At 32.0% G+C, this 15,874-nt stretch overlaps 1 protein-coding gene across 3 annotated transcripts in view; it reads left to right on the forward strand.

Annotated features, from left to right (window-relative positions):
- Window positions 1-15,874, forward strand: part of LOC132696022 (whirlin) — a 103,645-nt gene that overhangs the window by 62,508 nt on the left and 25,263 nt on the right. For all 3 annotated transcript variants that reach the window (XM_060660542.1, XM_060660543.1, XM_060660544.1), the window contains one exon: window positions 539-652. In XM_060660542.1, the coding sequence (XP_060516525.1) occupies window positions 539-652 (114 nt within the window). The remainder of the gene's footprint in view (window positions 1-538; window positions 653-15,874) is intronic.

The following is a 15,874-nucleotide window of genomic DNA, read 5'->3' on the forward strand; positions in this document are numbered from 1 at the left end:
CTTAGCTAAACAACGTCCAGCTTGGGCTCCGTAGTTTGGTGGCAAATTTTTTCCACAGATTCCGCATCCGATTGTGAATTTTTCAAATTTTCTGTGATATAGTTTGCCACTAAAAATGAGTACTGACTACTGAGCGGACAAAAGTAGAGTCGCTAAAACGCAAGGTAAATCTTCATTCGCGGTTGTTTCCGGTTCGTTCGAGATTTATTTGGCGTTTTATTAGAGCACAGGCACCAACATATTTCTATCATGTTTCTTCCCTGCACCGTAACCGAATCTGTTCTAGAATTAGAATTTAGCATTTTGCTTCTGAAATTATTTGTTAGCAGTAATTTTTTTCACATTTGGGAGCGAAAATAAATGTCCCCACTTTCACCGAAATCTAATTTATGTCACTTGAAAAAAAAAGTGTAAAACTTGACGACGAAACCGTAATTTTTCCGCTGCGATGAAGAAAAAATACTTTTTTTGTGATTTCGCTATGCGGTTTAACTAAAGCTGCCCTCAAAATTTTAATGGAAGCTCGCTCGGGTTTCAGGAATATGTGGGCGGTGGCGAGGAAGATGCCCTGGAAAGTAGGAGGCACTCAAGCCCTGGCGATTCCAGGTCCGGCAGCACGACAGCGTTGCATCAGCAGGACTTTCAAGATTCGGTAAGTGCGTTTTGCAGGATAAGTGAGCGCTTCCGTTATATTGGCAAATACCTAGCTTCAAGTAGCACAAACGCGCTGAAAATTGTCATATACCTTACTACAGGGTGTTTTATAATTCAATGTCAATAATTAAGGTGGCGATTTTTCGGTCTATTTTTAAAAAAAACTTCATATGTCACATGTCCTAAACGTCTCAACTTTTGAGATTCAGGGCGGTAAAGTTTTGAAAAATAAAAGTTATTTTTTTAATATCTGTGATACCACTTTAGATATTTTAATGAAATTTGGCACAAATATACTATGTATCAAGAGGCATCATTATTTTTTTAAAAATACACCAGTTGCGGACGTACGGAATTTCACCTGTCTATTTTAGCAAACATTGATGATACGTCACTGGTTTCTTATTTCTCATTTGTAAAGAAATTTAAGCCGATGTACGGTTTGGCAGAGAAATTAGATTTTATTTTTAAATGAGGGACTAAAAAAAAATAAGAAATTAAATGTGCTCATTAATGAATGGAAATGTCATTATTCGTTTTAAGGAAATCAGTGGCGTGCCATTAACTGTCTATGAACAAATAATATTTAAATCGAGCAATTTTTTTTGTGAAAAATTTTCTATCTAAAACTAGTATACAAAAACTAGTTTTTAGTTACAAACTGTTATTTTTAGTTTTACAGTTTAAATGAAATAACACAACATCCAAACAACAAGATAAATAATAACAATTCATATTTAAATTTGTTTTATTTATTTAAGTTTACGTACTTCGTATTTATACTTGTGGTACACTAAATAATGCCTCTACATACATAAAATATCTAAAGTGGTATTACAAATGTTAAAAAAACATGAATTAAGTTAAGAAATGTAGGACAAATGTCCAACCCCAAAGCTCTCTCCCTTAATTCATGATATACAATTCTAAAACACCAATATATAACAACTTTTAATAAAACTCTTTAATTTTAAAAATGGCTGGTAACCTTTATGTGGCGCTTACAAACATGGAAAAGGCGCAAATTTCTAAAAGAATTGTATCCAATGGATGTTATATAATGATAGCCTATGAAAATTACGTAAAAATATTTACCATTTTATGAAAACTTTAGATAATATTTTTTTAAGAGGGCTGTGAGGTCCCAAAAGATGCTAAATAACATTTCTGCGTTCTTTGACAATACTATAAAATTAATTTGTAAGTATAATTTCAAAAGGTTAGAGCGGCAAAAAAAAACAGCATTACGGAATACTGATATAATATAATTTGATAGCAGCATTGAAAACGTTTCATTTATGAACAATCTGGGTTAACGACTTAGCAATGACATTTTCATTTTGTAGGAATCACGAAAAAAAATATTTTATATGCAATAAAATTGTGATATAGAATGTAAAATTTAAATGGTATGACAATAGGCTTACAAAATTTGTGCTCGTTTAAACCATGAAGCACAAAATTGTTATAAATATTAACCATTCGGATCTAGTGGAGAATCTCTATAATGTGGATATAAAATATAATTGTTTTGTTTTAACAAAGTCTGTTAAACTAAATTACTGGAAAAAATAAGAAATAAAAGTCAGTAGAAGAAATGATTTTTACTTCAAATTTCTCATTTTTGAAATTTTTTAAATCATGTTAGGTTCCGTGAAAGCAATATGAGCATCGTAACTCTAATAAGCACAATAAGATTATCATAGCACAAGTTTGAATTCAGCTATTCACATATAAGGAAATAAATTACAGAATGATTCTTAACAAAATATATTAAGTAAATACATTACGTTAAACAAATATTTGTAAAATAAATAAAAAATGCTGATTTTATTATCTAGAAACGCAGCACAATCCAACCTGTTAATTTGAAAAGCGAGAGGAATAGTACCAATACAAATCAATGATTGTATTGTAAGTAGTCTTCTGCGACAAATTCCGTGATCATTTTGGTTAGTCACGTCTTCATTACTAACGTATCACGTCTTTATAATACAGCGGTTTAAAGGGGCGCTTATATTTCCGTATCTAACGTCGTACCACTTGGCATATAAAAAATAACACAATTCTTATTATAAGTTAGAGTATAACCCAAATGGCATTGCGACAACGCAAAACTAAAGTTTCTCGTGTAAGGCTCTCCGAAGGTTTTCGGTCGCTTTGGACAAATTGTTCGTCTGTAGCGAACTTTTCACTTGCGGGTCATCGTAGATGTAATCTTTCGGGGGTTCCGTGGGTGGATACACGTAACATCGACCGCTGCTGCCAAACTTTGGTCTCGGAATACGAACTCTTTTTACATCGACCAACCACGATTCCATTTTGTTTATCTGCAAACAGAAGAAAAAACTTTCACTATGCACTGTTGTGTAAAAATAATTTGATTCGACTATAATTTAGTTAGAAAAATTTATTATCCACTTTGAATGAAAATGTTGGATACCATTGATTTCTGGTAGCTATGGCAACGCTGTGTTTGCGGTAAAAAATTAATTTCTGTAATATAGGTTACTAACAGATTTGGAAAAGTTATCGTTCCTTCTCTTCGGAATTTTTAACAACGCACTCAATGTGGACCGCTCTGTATATATGCCAATCAAAATCAATTTATTTCGCAATAAATATTTGTTTTTCAATAAGTTACAGTCGGTTACCGATGAAGTAAATCAAAAGTATGTTTCTCATGACTTAATTTTCTTCACTCTTTTTGAGTTCTGTTCGCTTCATCACGATTCGCAATTAGATGATACCTAAAAAACGTCATAATTATTATTAAAAGACAAGAACTGACAAATCTTTTTGTTTCAGCATATGAACTATTTTTGCTGTTCGCAGATCATTTATTTTTAAATGTTTATTGAATTGCAGCATAAAATAACTGTTTTTTGAGCTGTTTCAAGATATTGACATTTTCATTAAAACAAAATTTAAACATTCTGAAAAAATTAAAAGTACAAAGGTCAAAACTAATTTTAGCCATGGAAAAATTAAATTTTAATATTTTTTTATGTTGTAAATAGCTGATGATATAGACACCATTTGAAAGTTGGGATAAATTCGATTCTTTTACGTTCAATGGTTTTTGCTCTATCTTTAAAGAAAAATGGTGGGGGGTCTTGATCAAATCTGTTTAGATTGCTTGTATCGCCGCTAGATGGCGTTTTGGAACATCACTACAAATAAAATTAATTTTATTAAAAACATTAAATGCAACGATACCACTCTTATTGCAATAAAATATAGTCAAATGAGGTTTTAACTTGCCAGCGAAAAAAGCATTTCGATATCACTTGCCTAACCTATACTATCAGTAAAAGCAATAACCACTCAAAATAATGTCGCATCTTTGGAAATATTATATATATATATATATATATATATATATATATATATATATATATATATATATATATATATATATATATATATATATATATATATATATATATATATATACATTGAATATTAATTATTATTGGCATTTTCAATATAATGTTGGCATTTTAACACTAAATTTATAGATAACGAAAATTTGAATTGAATAATGAATAATAATATCTTCTTCAAAGATACTTCCACTGCTTAATACTATTTACAAATCTTCTGGATTCCTTCTGCGTCGATTGTTGATGGATCGAACACGCTGATATTTCGCCAATCATCCTGTTGACTTCTTCAGAGTTTAACTGAAACCTGTTTCAATTAAGATCATCAGCAGCAGTAATCCAGAAGATTTGTAAATAGTAATAATATCGTGAATATATTCCAAGAAATTGCAACATTATTTGGTTTTTATTTCTTTTACTGATATATATCTCTTGTTGTTGCATTTGATTTTTTTTTGAGAAAGTATATTTTATTTGTAGTAATGTTACCATGCGCCCTGCAATGAAGATACAGGCAATGTAAATCAATCTGCTCAGATCAGCGCTCTCGCAGAGCACTTTTCAATAATATCAAGTATGACAAAATGTTTATTTATTTATTTATTTAAGGGAAAAAAATCATATTTACCTATTTTTAAAACGTTGTACATGCATGTTAATTCAGATTATTTTTCAAAAAACGGGATTTAAAATGCGATTATGCCCCCTGGCGGCTTATCTAGAAATTTAAAAATCATTTCCAGCATTTTCTCTTTCTCTTTGCCGCTTTAATCACAAGTTTTTTCAACCCAAGTCTTTACGACAATTACTTTTCGAGATAGGGCACTTGGTACTTTTGTTCTGTTATAATTTGAGGCACCAGGTTAGGGGGCAACTAGGAGACAGTATATGTTTCAATCCGACAATTCGATATGAACCTTTCCATTTGATATGCAAAATCGATATTTTCATTGGTATTTCGTCGTTTACGTGATACCCGGCTATCTATTACCTGGCATCTACGTCACTGGATTTAATTCAGTTTAGATACGGCAAAGTCTACGCGAGGTCACACAGGTGTGCAATCAGGTCCCGCAACGACAATTAATTATCCCATACGGCGAGTTGTGGAAAAAAATCGATTATTAATTGGACTCCCGGATGGTCTCGTTGACCAGGGGTGGATAAAATCTATTTTGATGGGAGTTAATGTCGCCATTCGAACAAATTACTACCTCTACGTAATACAAAAGGTTTTATTGAACTGACAATAATATGCAATAATCTTCAAATATATGTATAGTCAAATGCTGTATCCAACACATGATTCCTCCAAAATTTAAGAAATTATTTATCATGTTCAAGGTTTTATAATTACAATTACAGTCAGCCCAGAGAAAAAAGAACAAATTCCATAAGGCCGTGAATGTAAAATGTGGTGAGAATTATTCTGAAATTGCTATTACATCGGAACGTAAATATTATTTACAGTTTTCAAATTACATATCGTTACTTCATAAATATTGACTAAAGGTCATAACTTGGTTCCGACTCAGCGCAAAACTTGTAATTTTCCTCTATTTAGAATTCGTTATTTTCGAAAGACACAACCAAAACAAATTTGATAATATTTGCAATATTTTGATCTCGTAATAGGGTACATTCGGAAACTGGGTCGACGGTTGTGACGTCACGATGCACTATTATTATGAGTTACTATATAAAGTTACGAGAGTTTAGGTTAGTTAGCAATTCCCATAGAATGACATTTTGTGCATCGAGACATTTTCGTGTGAGGTCATATTCCTATAGGTCCCCAATTTGAATAGAAATATTTTTTGCAAGAAAAATATCGATATATAGACCTTAGCAGGTAATGTAAAAGCGATTTATGTTGTTTTGCTTCAAATTAAATTAAAAAAAAAGATTCCTATCTCCAAACTGAACATAATTTTATTTGAGTTGTTTTGATATTTTCGCCCGGCAAGGTAGGAATTTTTATAAGTTTAAAGTCTTTATGTTGCCCTAGAACAAAAAGGATAACCAAAAGGCGAGTTTTTACTACGTCGACTTCGGAGAATTCTTGAATAGGTCTTGACACGAATAAAATTAGCACTAGTTTAGCAGCAAAGTGTGAAAAAAAAACATTGAAAATATAATAAAGGAAGCTTTTTAAGCGACTTATCGATTTTAACACTAGTGTGATCGAAAATCTATTTGAAGCAAGCACGCCTCTGGTTATTACCTTCATATTACAGCTTCTCTCACATACATATTCTCAAGTTAGGTGGTCTCTTCTTCTCTTCTTTGATAATTATGTTGATAATTTATTGACCACCGCGCTCACAAACGAAATTATTATTCATTTTCATTAGAATTTGTTTATAATTGGCTTACCACGAATCAAGTACTCGTATTCAAGGTCGGAAAGCAACTGGAGACTAAAGGTCGAAAAAAACTGTGAGTTTGGGCTTGTAATAAATATAAGCTAAAGCTTTTAAAGATGGTATTTCGATATAAAAAAGAAGAAAAAGAAATCGAAAGAACTGAATGTTAATTGGAGAAAACTTTTCCTTTAATAGTAAAGCCACAGCCAAAAATCCAAAAATTAGAGTATATCGACCACTATGACTACTATTCACTGACAAGTATTCCCACGACAAAGGCGCGTAGTTCATTTTGGCTTTTCTTACATTAAACATAGCATCCGTCATAAAGAAATGCACAGAAAGGAAACATATCATGTGGCAATCGTAAATATTCATTTTAAAGCAAAATTTGCTACAAAAAGAAAGAAAATAAACCGCATTTGATACAACAAGATATATAAGATTATGGAGAGATATTTCATATTAAGTTGAACAGCAACAGCTGCTCAAATAAGAAATTTATTGTTGGATAACAAAAAATTGCACAGCTGTCCCTTTGGCATTTTAAATTCATTGGATAGATAATTAAATACTGTGGTCACGCGTTATTTGTAACCGACGCTTCCTTCTAATGCTGCGTATTAATATCATATATCATATCATAAAAATATACTTTTTAACTCCTGATTTCTTCTAAATATATCGCTACATCTTGATGACTGGAGTTCCAAAAATTTCACAAGACGCCTATGCATCCAAGATAATTTGCTCCTAGTCGGCCTTAAGCCGGATGTCTCAATATTGGAAAGATGAAAGATATGACGAGATTGTCGACAGGTAATTTAGCGCGGACTTTCTTTCCAGGAACATTCCAATAACGACTGCGGCAAAGCCACTGAAATTTTCCTTAACATTTTTCTGTAGCGGAGTGGAACCGAAAAGGATACTATTTTCTGTCGTTGAAAATATTTAGAGAAAGGCTGGACAGTCGGATAAATTTAAATTTTGTGCTTACGTGGTCGCAATTTCTTGTTACGGCTTTGTGCGTTTAAATTGCCAGAAAGGAAAATGGTTTAAAATCCATTTGAAAAAAGTTTCAGTACTGAAGGGAGCATACAGCCACCCTACTATGCAGAACCACGCCTCTGAGAAACCTATATGCCTTTTAGAATTTGTTAAGTCTAATGGGAAACTTACTTAATTGATATTATTTGAAAAAATTACAGATAATTTATGAACTTTTTTAAATTTGGGTTTAGTCTTTTTCCGATTTTTGCTAGTCTTAATCCCTTAAAAAAACGGAAACAACATACGGAGAGCTCACAGACTAGTTGCTACTACTATACTGAGAATAAAGAATAAATTGTACTGAATTTATATAAAAAACGCAAAATCATTATTAACAAAAAATGTTTGCAATCAGAATTTATATTAAAATTTACTATTAAAAAACATTAGATGAACGAACACAAATTTGTTGTCTTTAGTATATTTTCGCATTTAATATGGAATAACTCTATTAATATGACCCTCAAAATTATTTTTCTACACCCGTCTGTAAAATGCCTAATTAAATACAAATCTAGCGTGCGGGAAGCGACACTTTACCACGTCAGTTTCGTTTCCCACAGATCCGAGCCACTTCGGACATTTCCGGGATTTTACCGCACGGGTTTGGGAGCAATCGGATGTTTTCGGAGATATTTCCCACGCTTTGAATATTGACGCTTGTCAATTCTGACGGTCATTGCATAATATACTATTTTCTCTACTCTCGACTCTAAAATGCAAGTTATCATTATAGCGTTTCAGCTGCGTGGAGCACTGCAATCGATTGTTTTCGGTAGATTTTACACACGGATAATATTTTGACGTTTGTCCGTTCTGATGGTCAAGTTATCATATCATATCATATCAAAAAGTATATGCATCACGTTAAACTTTTTTAGTTAGTCGTTTTTTAAATACTCACTCTGCTTATGCCAAGTGAAACACTTGACTCAAATGTGTTTATCGAACTTGTATCATAATATACTATGAGCACTTAGAAATACATCCAAAAGATGTTCTTAAAAATGGTACTCAATAAATCTCGGATTGACAAAATTTTTATTGACTAATCAACACGCAATTGCTTACTCACAATTGTGAAACTTGTATAAGTTTGAAAAAAAGAATTCAAGACATCTAAAGGCTCATGTTGACAAATCAAATTAACATTTCCTTAGAATTTGGACATTAAGCATAATATCTGGGTATTACAACTAAAGGCCATATTTTTTTAGCACATCAACTTTAAATACTTATCGACAAGATTATTAATAAACTAACTTATTTAATCGTGTAACATTATAAAATAGTATATTATGCAACTGTAACATTATAAAATAGTATATTATGCAACAAGTGCGGTAGACGTCATTTGACTCACGAGTTTATTTTTGACACGAGCGGAGCGAGTGTTTAGTAAACGAGTGATTTAAAAAGTTACCGAACGTGTTGCATACTATACTTTTTCTACGACCGTTAATTTTTAGGTACATTATCGCAAAACAACAATGACATGACCGTCAGAATTGACAAACATCCATTGCTCCCAAATAGGTGCTCTAAAATCCCGGAAATGTCCGAACTGGCTCGGATTCGTGGGAAAGGAAACTGACGTGGTATTTTACAGACGGGAGTAGAAAAATATATTTTATAAAACAGTCTGCTCATGATTCTAATACGCTTTTACAGCGGCCAAAATTCACATTCCATCGGTCTAAATGAAACAAAGAAAGCAAAAGCAATTCGCAAAACAAAAGTAAAATGGGCAAACATGAGTTAACGATCGATTCTATTTCCTGGACAATAAACTTCATTGCAATCCAATAAATCTTATTCACCCGTTCAGGTTTTATTTAGCGTTTGAGGCGGTCGTAGTCCCGACATGTCTAGCCTTTTAATTATATTTTTGTGTTAGCTTCAAAAAATATTTTTCAAAACAATATTTGTTTGAAGGTTGGAGGTTTCTAAAGTTTGTAGTTAATTCACAATTTTTAATGGGATTTTTTCTTCAAGACAGCTAACCAAATGACTTTGTAAAAAAACTGTATTTTTGGATACCGTTTTAGAATATAGACACCCATTTTTCGCATTTTTGGTATAACAGCATTCCGCAAAAATTCAAAATGGAAAAGTATGAGCGGTTCAAAAGAACAATGGCTTTCGAGGAATTCGTGAATATTATAGTAAATTGGGCATTTTCTTTGGACTATAGCAGGAAGTTTTGCAAAGTTTAAAAATGTTCGAGAAAATCGTTTTATTATTTTGCATTTCAATAAAGCAATTTACAATATTATTTTTTAATATTTAATTTTTTTATAGCGATAACTTAGGAAATTTTAGTAGCATTAAATTGTTAAATCTTAATTTATACTTTCTCCTTTCGCTTCTTATTTATCAAATAATAAAATGAAAGTACGTATTCAATATCTACGTAGCGAGGTTCTAAAGATAAATTCAATTCAATGGCTTTTAATTCCTATGCGTTTCCACATCGTATAGTGGATCGGTTTATTTGGCAGACGGTATACATATTTAAAGGTAACGGAAATGTATTTCTTTTTTCATTCCTAAAATCGGGTAAGGGATTTATTTTCCACCAAAAACATATGTGCATAACATGAAAGTCAAATAAAATAATTAGAAAACTGAATCAAATTCAACAACATTCACTTAGGTGACAAATCAATGGCGGAACGGTTGCAAAAATGTAAGTATCGATTTTCTAAACTTTCGAGTGCGTAATCGGCCGGTTTATATTGTATTAACATGCTTAAGCTTCATGCTTCGCTGTGTTCGGTAGAAAAATTGTTGCGTGATTGTACTTAAAATACGCAGATTTTAATTGCGTTATTTTTTATTCGAAACCTACTTATTAAGTAAACACGGTGGGCAATAACGGGCAGCGTAAAATTATTGGCAGCGAAACGCCGCAAAACGCATTTTCTTTACATAACGTTGTTGGCGATAAATTTTATTTTACAACATTCCTTTATATTTGCTGTAATCGGTATAATAGATACGGTTGGTGGAACATTAGAAGCTTTCAGAAAACGCGAAGTAGCAATTTCTAAAAATGTGGCAGGTTTTTGACTCCAATGTCGATTTACAATATATTACGCGTCGCAGCGTTGTTGCTTGTACCAAAAAGTAGCTACAACTTCTGATCATTGTCAAACAGAATACAATACTCTCTTTATTATCAAATATTATAACAATTAATTAATAATTAAATTCATAAATGGCAAGATTTTCAAAATAAAAGCAGTTTCTTCAACAAAATCTAATTATTTCGAAGATTATTCAACTGAGGTTTCGAAGTACCTCTTAATTATCTATGGAGAGTGTGAATCAAATGCGAACATGTTGAAAGTTTTACCCTAACTACCACACATGAACCTGAGAATGTTTGATTGAATACTAAGTTAATAAAAAAAACTAAAAAAAATGTGTATATATGATCCGCATTGAGTGTCCTATTAAAAGTTGTGAAAACTAGAGACGATATAAATACTTTCACTGGTTAAGTAAATAGAATTTTATTTTTGTTGCTTGTAACTACATTAAACTTCAATATGTCATACGTCACCGTTTATTTTGGCTTTCAAATTTTGATATTACTTGACATTCTAAGTAGCATTACTTACAATTTAACAAATATTTATTAGAATAACACTACGTAAACAAAATTGCATATGAGCGTTTAGGTTAAAAAGTAAAAGAGAACACCCTTTACATTATTCAAACAGACCTTTTACTTGAACTCAGACATCTCCGTTTTTTCAAATATAGCTCATATAAAGAGTTCCTTCTCTTCAAAAACCGCACCTGCCAAAATTTAGCACATAACAGAGATAATTGTTTATTTATGTATTACGAAGATATCAAATGACACGCATACAATTTTTGTAACACCAGTTACATTTTAAAATACGAAATAGGTAACTTTGTGAGAAATAAATTTGTGCGGTTGTTTTTATTCACAACAATGTAATATTTGTCAAAGTTGAGAGAACATAATAATTATTGGGACAGCCTGTATACCATCTTGCCCTTCTACATACAAAAAAAAATCGCCATATCTATTAACGCCCAGTTTATGGCGCTATACATTGCTTCACAGTTATCTTTATTATAAATTGTTTTATTTTTAAAATTGGTAGAAGTAGAAACTTTGTCCTTGGCATTTTAAATCGAAGCAAACAAACGAATCAACAAAGCACTAAGTGTTAATGTATAAAATGTTACTAGCGAATGTTTAAGAAAAAAAGAGACCTGTATACTACTATCCGTACAATCTATCAGGTTTACCAATTATGTTTTTACTTTATTTTCACTTTTATTGCACATTAGCATTATTAAAATTAATTATTAAAAAAATATATTAAAAATTTTTAATAATTATTTTTTTGAAAAGCCAATTTGAACCAAATACAATATTATTTTCAACGGACAAACAGTAAATGTATTTTTTCTCCTACTCTCCGCCTATTTATTCGGATGTTTGCATCATTGGCATTAATGGGAAGTAAGTTTTATGACTTTTTTGAAACTATGACACATCATTTCAAAAGTTGTTTCATTTTTATTTCACTCGACAGGGTGATGAAAACACCCGTGAATTATCCCTACGTATTTACGAGGGCAGCCCCAAAATTTTCCGGCCTGAATATGAAAGAAACAAAGTAGAGTAACAAATTTTTATATAATGTTGCTTAATATTTACCATTGACAGTGGTATTAGTTTCTTTAAAATCTATAAAAAGAAATCCTTCACAATTCCACCTTTTTTGTTGACTGGCAGACTCTGAATTTTCTTGGCGGTGCTTCACCCTTACGACGCCACTGCGTCGATTCTTTTTTCGATGGAGGGGTCATAATAGAGAACCATAGTTTCATCTCCCGTCACAATAGTATCTATCACAGGCTTCGGTTCCGACCCACAGAGTTCCAAAAAAGACGGCGCGCACTCGACACGGCGTTGTTTTTGAATATCCGAAAGGTTTTTAGGAACCCATTTTGCACTAACCTTATGCATACCTAAATGATCATGCAGGATTCGACAAACACCAGAAAGCTTAGTAATTTCTAAGATTTCCTTAACCTTTAAACGTCGATCACTCAATACCACCCTTTCCACAATGAGCAACAATATCTTCCGTTATGATCTCCACTGGTCGACCAGTTCTTGATCTTCAAGGGACTCCTAACCCATTCGAAAACGTTTTGCCCTTCTTTCACTACAGAATACAAAGGAGAACTTTGGCCGTATACACCATCCAGCATTTATTTAATAATTTTAGGTGCTAACCCTTCTTTTGTCAAAAACTTTATGACTGCTCTATATTCAATTTGCGTTATTTGCGACATTTTTTCGAACACGTCCTATTTAAAATGCTGTCCACAAAAAACTATTTGACGCAAGGCTTTAATTTTTTTTGCAGCCTACTAAAATATATATTTAAAAGAAGATAAAGTTTTATCGTGAAACTGGAGCTGCATCTATGTCAGGCAGGGAAATTTTGGCGCTAACCTCGTATGTTATTGGTTTCATTTCCTATTTCAAATTAAAGTGACTATATATCAACGTTTCCTTATTTAAATACATTGCTGTACCTTTTTCATTAATTTATTATAATTTATGTTTCAATTTTTCTGTTACCGTACTTGTTTACTTTTTGTTTGGGAAAGAGTTTCCCAATAACTGAATTTTATTTAGCGGTTCGTTGCTAGAAGGTCGAATGTAATATTATGGAGAATATAAAACGGTTAGCTTGATTCGACAATGACCATAATGTACAGTTACAGCCGATGCATAAATTGTTTTACTATCAACATGCAATTATTAATATGTTGTGTAACAAATTGCGCAACAACCTAGTTGTATATTGTTTAATTGCACGGAACGTGGAGGATAATTATTTATTCTATTTGCTTATATTAAAAGTATTATATAAGCAGTGGGTTGTTCTGTGAGATCCTTTAAAGGCAACTTCTTGCGGATACGCATGTCGAAGTGGTATAGATTCCAAAGCGATGGAAATGTATAACAAGATCATTTGCCATAACCTAGCGGAGACCCAGTTAACTCAAACTGGTTATTATAAGGTTAATGTTGTGACCGTTTTTGTTCTAAGTATGCTGTTGGCAGTCCAACACACGAACTCTTAATTTTCTTCCAACCGGATATCGGGGCTCGCCGTAAAAGATAAACGAGGTGAAAGTAAAATTGCGTTTTTGCCATCCCACGCAACGCACTTTAAATATATCCACATCATTACGGATGTATCCGTGTTTAATGAAATTAAATATCAAGTGAAAATTGATATTTCAAATTGAATGTACGGGGAGTGAGTTGAAAATATGTGAATAAAAGGTTTGAAGCAGTTTCACTTTGATGATTGAGAATAGTTACGACAAATTCTATACATATAGATAAGCATAAACACTTTTAACGTGAACATTATAAAATATGTATAAAGGAAAATCAATATACGAGCTTTGCGTATAGCAGTAAATTAAAAAAAAAATAAAATCTTGGTTTTGATGTACCGATATAGAAAACAAGCTGCAGGCGTCATCATCCTTTTCACACGTAAAAATATAAATACTCGTATATATTATATAAGTATGAAATAGGTACCGAGAAACCCAAGAAATAAACTTCAAACTCAGATTTTTTGTTTGAATAGAATCAATGTCAATCAATGTATCAATGATTTAAATTCCATTGTATAAACTTTGCTCTTGGCCTCGAAACCGGAGCAAAGTAACGATTGTACATATACCACAGAGGGCTGGTTGGTCTTATTTAGTAATAAGTGTCAGATAGTACCATCAACAATATCTTGAATTTGTTTGTAATTTAGATGTTACTTGTATTACATGTATTTTCTCCCTTTCAAAGGATCGCAACTTTCGTGATTACGTATTACGAAAAGGGTTCTAAAAGTCGCTAGGAGCAACGGTTTTTTTAAATATTTTGCTTTGCAGTAAACTATCTTTAAAAAGGTACACAAAAATATTAAAGGGACCAAAGATCAAGGCTAGTAAGTTTATTTATGTATAATTTTATTAGGTTTGTCTTTTTGACATTACACTTATTATGATTCTTTTTATGAATTATTAATTATTAATAAAACCTATTTTATTTTTAGAAAATTTGATTATAAACTTATTATATTATAAACAAGAAGAGCCGCCTTAATTATAATGGAATATATTTGAAGTACTTTTCTAGATTGCTAGTAAAAGCGTATAATTAAAAAACCAATTTAAAAAAGTGCGGAACTAAGGATGTCAGGTAATTGAATGGCAGCATTTTTGTTGTTGTATAATATCCGTAAAAGTTGACTTTTGAACGAGTTAATCAAGCTAAGCGATAAGATGTATTGAGGGTGAAAGTTCGAGTGAAAGTGGGTACCTACATCACTACACTGCATAAAAAAAATGCCAGGTTTTTAAGTAACCATGAGTTTTATCAATGATTGATATTTGAAAGTGTCCAAATTAAATATTTTGATGGATGAAAACAATTTTAAAAATTTCAATCTTATTTTAAAAGAAGCGTATTAATTTTTAGATATCACATTAGCTTTTTGAATATTTAGCTTTTTAAAAAATATATAAATGTAATTTACCTGTTTTAAAACTGCGACGATAGTATCAACGAAAAGTATCCAGTTTTCCGCAAACTCTTCTATCGCGATTTTCTTTCGCGGACCGTCGATGGCTGCCTCCTCGCACGATTGCTTTGACGGCAACTTTTGAACTGGCTATCTTGGCCTGATTGTGCTTTGTTTTCTTTCATGCCCACTCAGGACCAGGTGAGTAGTTGGTGGTTTTCGAGCATCGCTATTTCGTCTGTGGCTTGCCTTTAATCACACTAATTTGATAAAAGATGATTTTTACAGTTAAGCGTTCGTTACACGCGAATAGTACGGCGGGAGTGTGAAATTACAACTTTTAGCAACATCATTAGGGGAATACGTTCGCGTAATATTACTGGTTTTAATAATGACTTTTTATTTTCGCGGACTGATGATATTGTTACGCGCTGAGGTCTAGACGGTTTGCAGTAATAATTAGTTTCGTTAAAGGGTACAAGTCATGTTTGAATGGTCCATTTGACGCCGTTAATTGGAAAATAATATCCAAAATCGATATGTAATAATTGACTTAATCCAACCTTAATCTTAATATTAATGGCTTACCAATAAATGGCTACCCTGCCAAAAAATTTTTTTAAACAACAAGGGAGACGCACTTAAATCCCATTGGCCATTAAGTAATAAATTCGAATATCTCATTTTGTTAATCTCCATAGCTCCACAGCTAAGTTGTGCATTTCTGAATTTAAATGAATGACGTAGTTAGAATCCCAAATTTTTTATACGCCCTTTTATGTTAGTTAATTTGAGTTTTTCGTAATTCAGTTTT

The sequence above is a fragment of the Cylas formicarius genome, unplaced genomic scaffold, assembly GCF_029955315.1.
Source record: "Cylas formicarius isolate icCylForm1 unplaced genomic scaffold, icCylForm1.1 PGA_scaffold_1__22_contigs__length_36826433, whole genome shotgun sequence".
Lineage (NCBI taxonomy): Eukaryota > Metazoa > Arthropoda > Insecta > Coleoptera > Brentidae > Cylas > Cylas formicarius.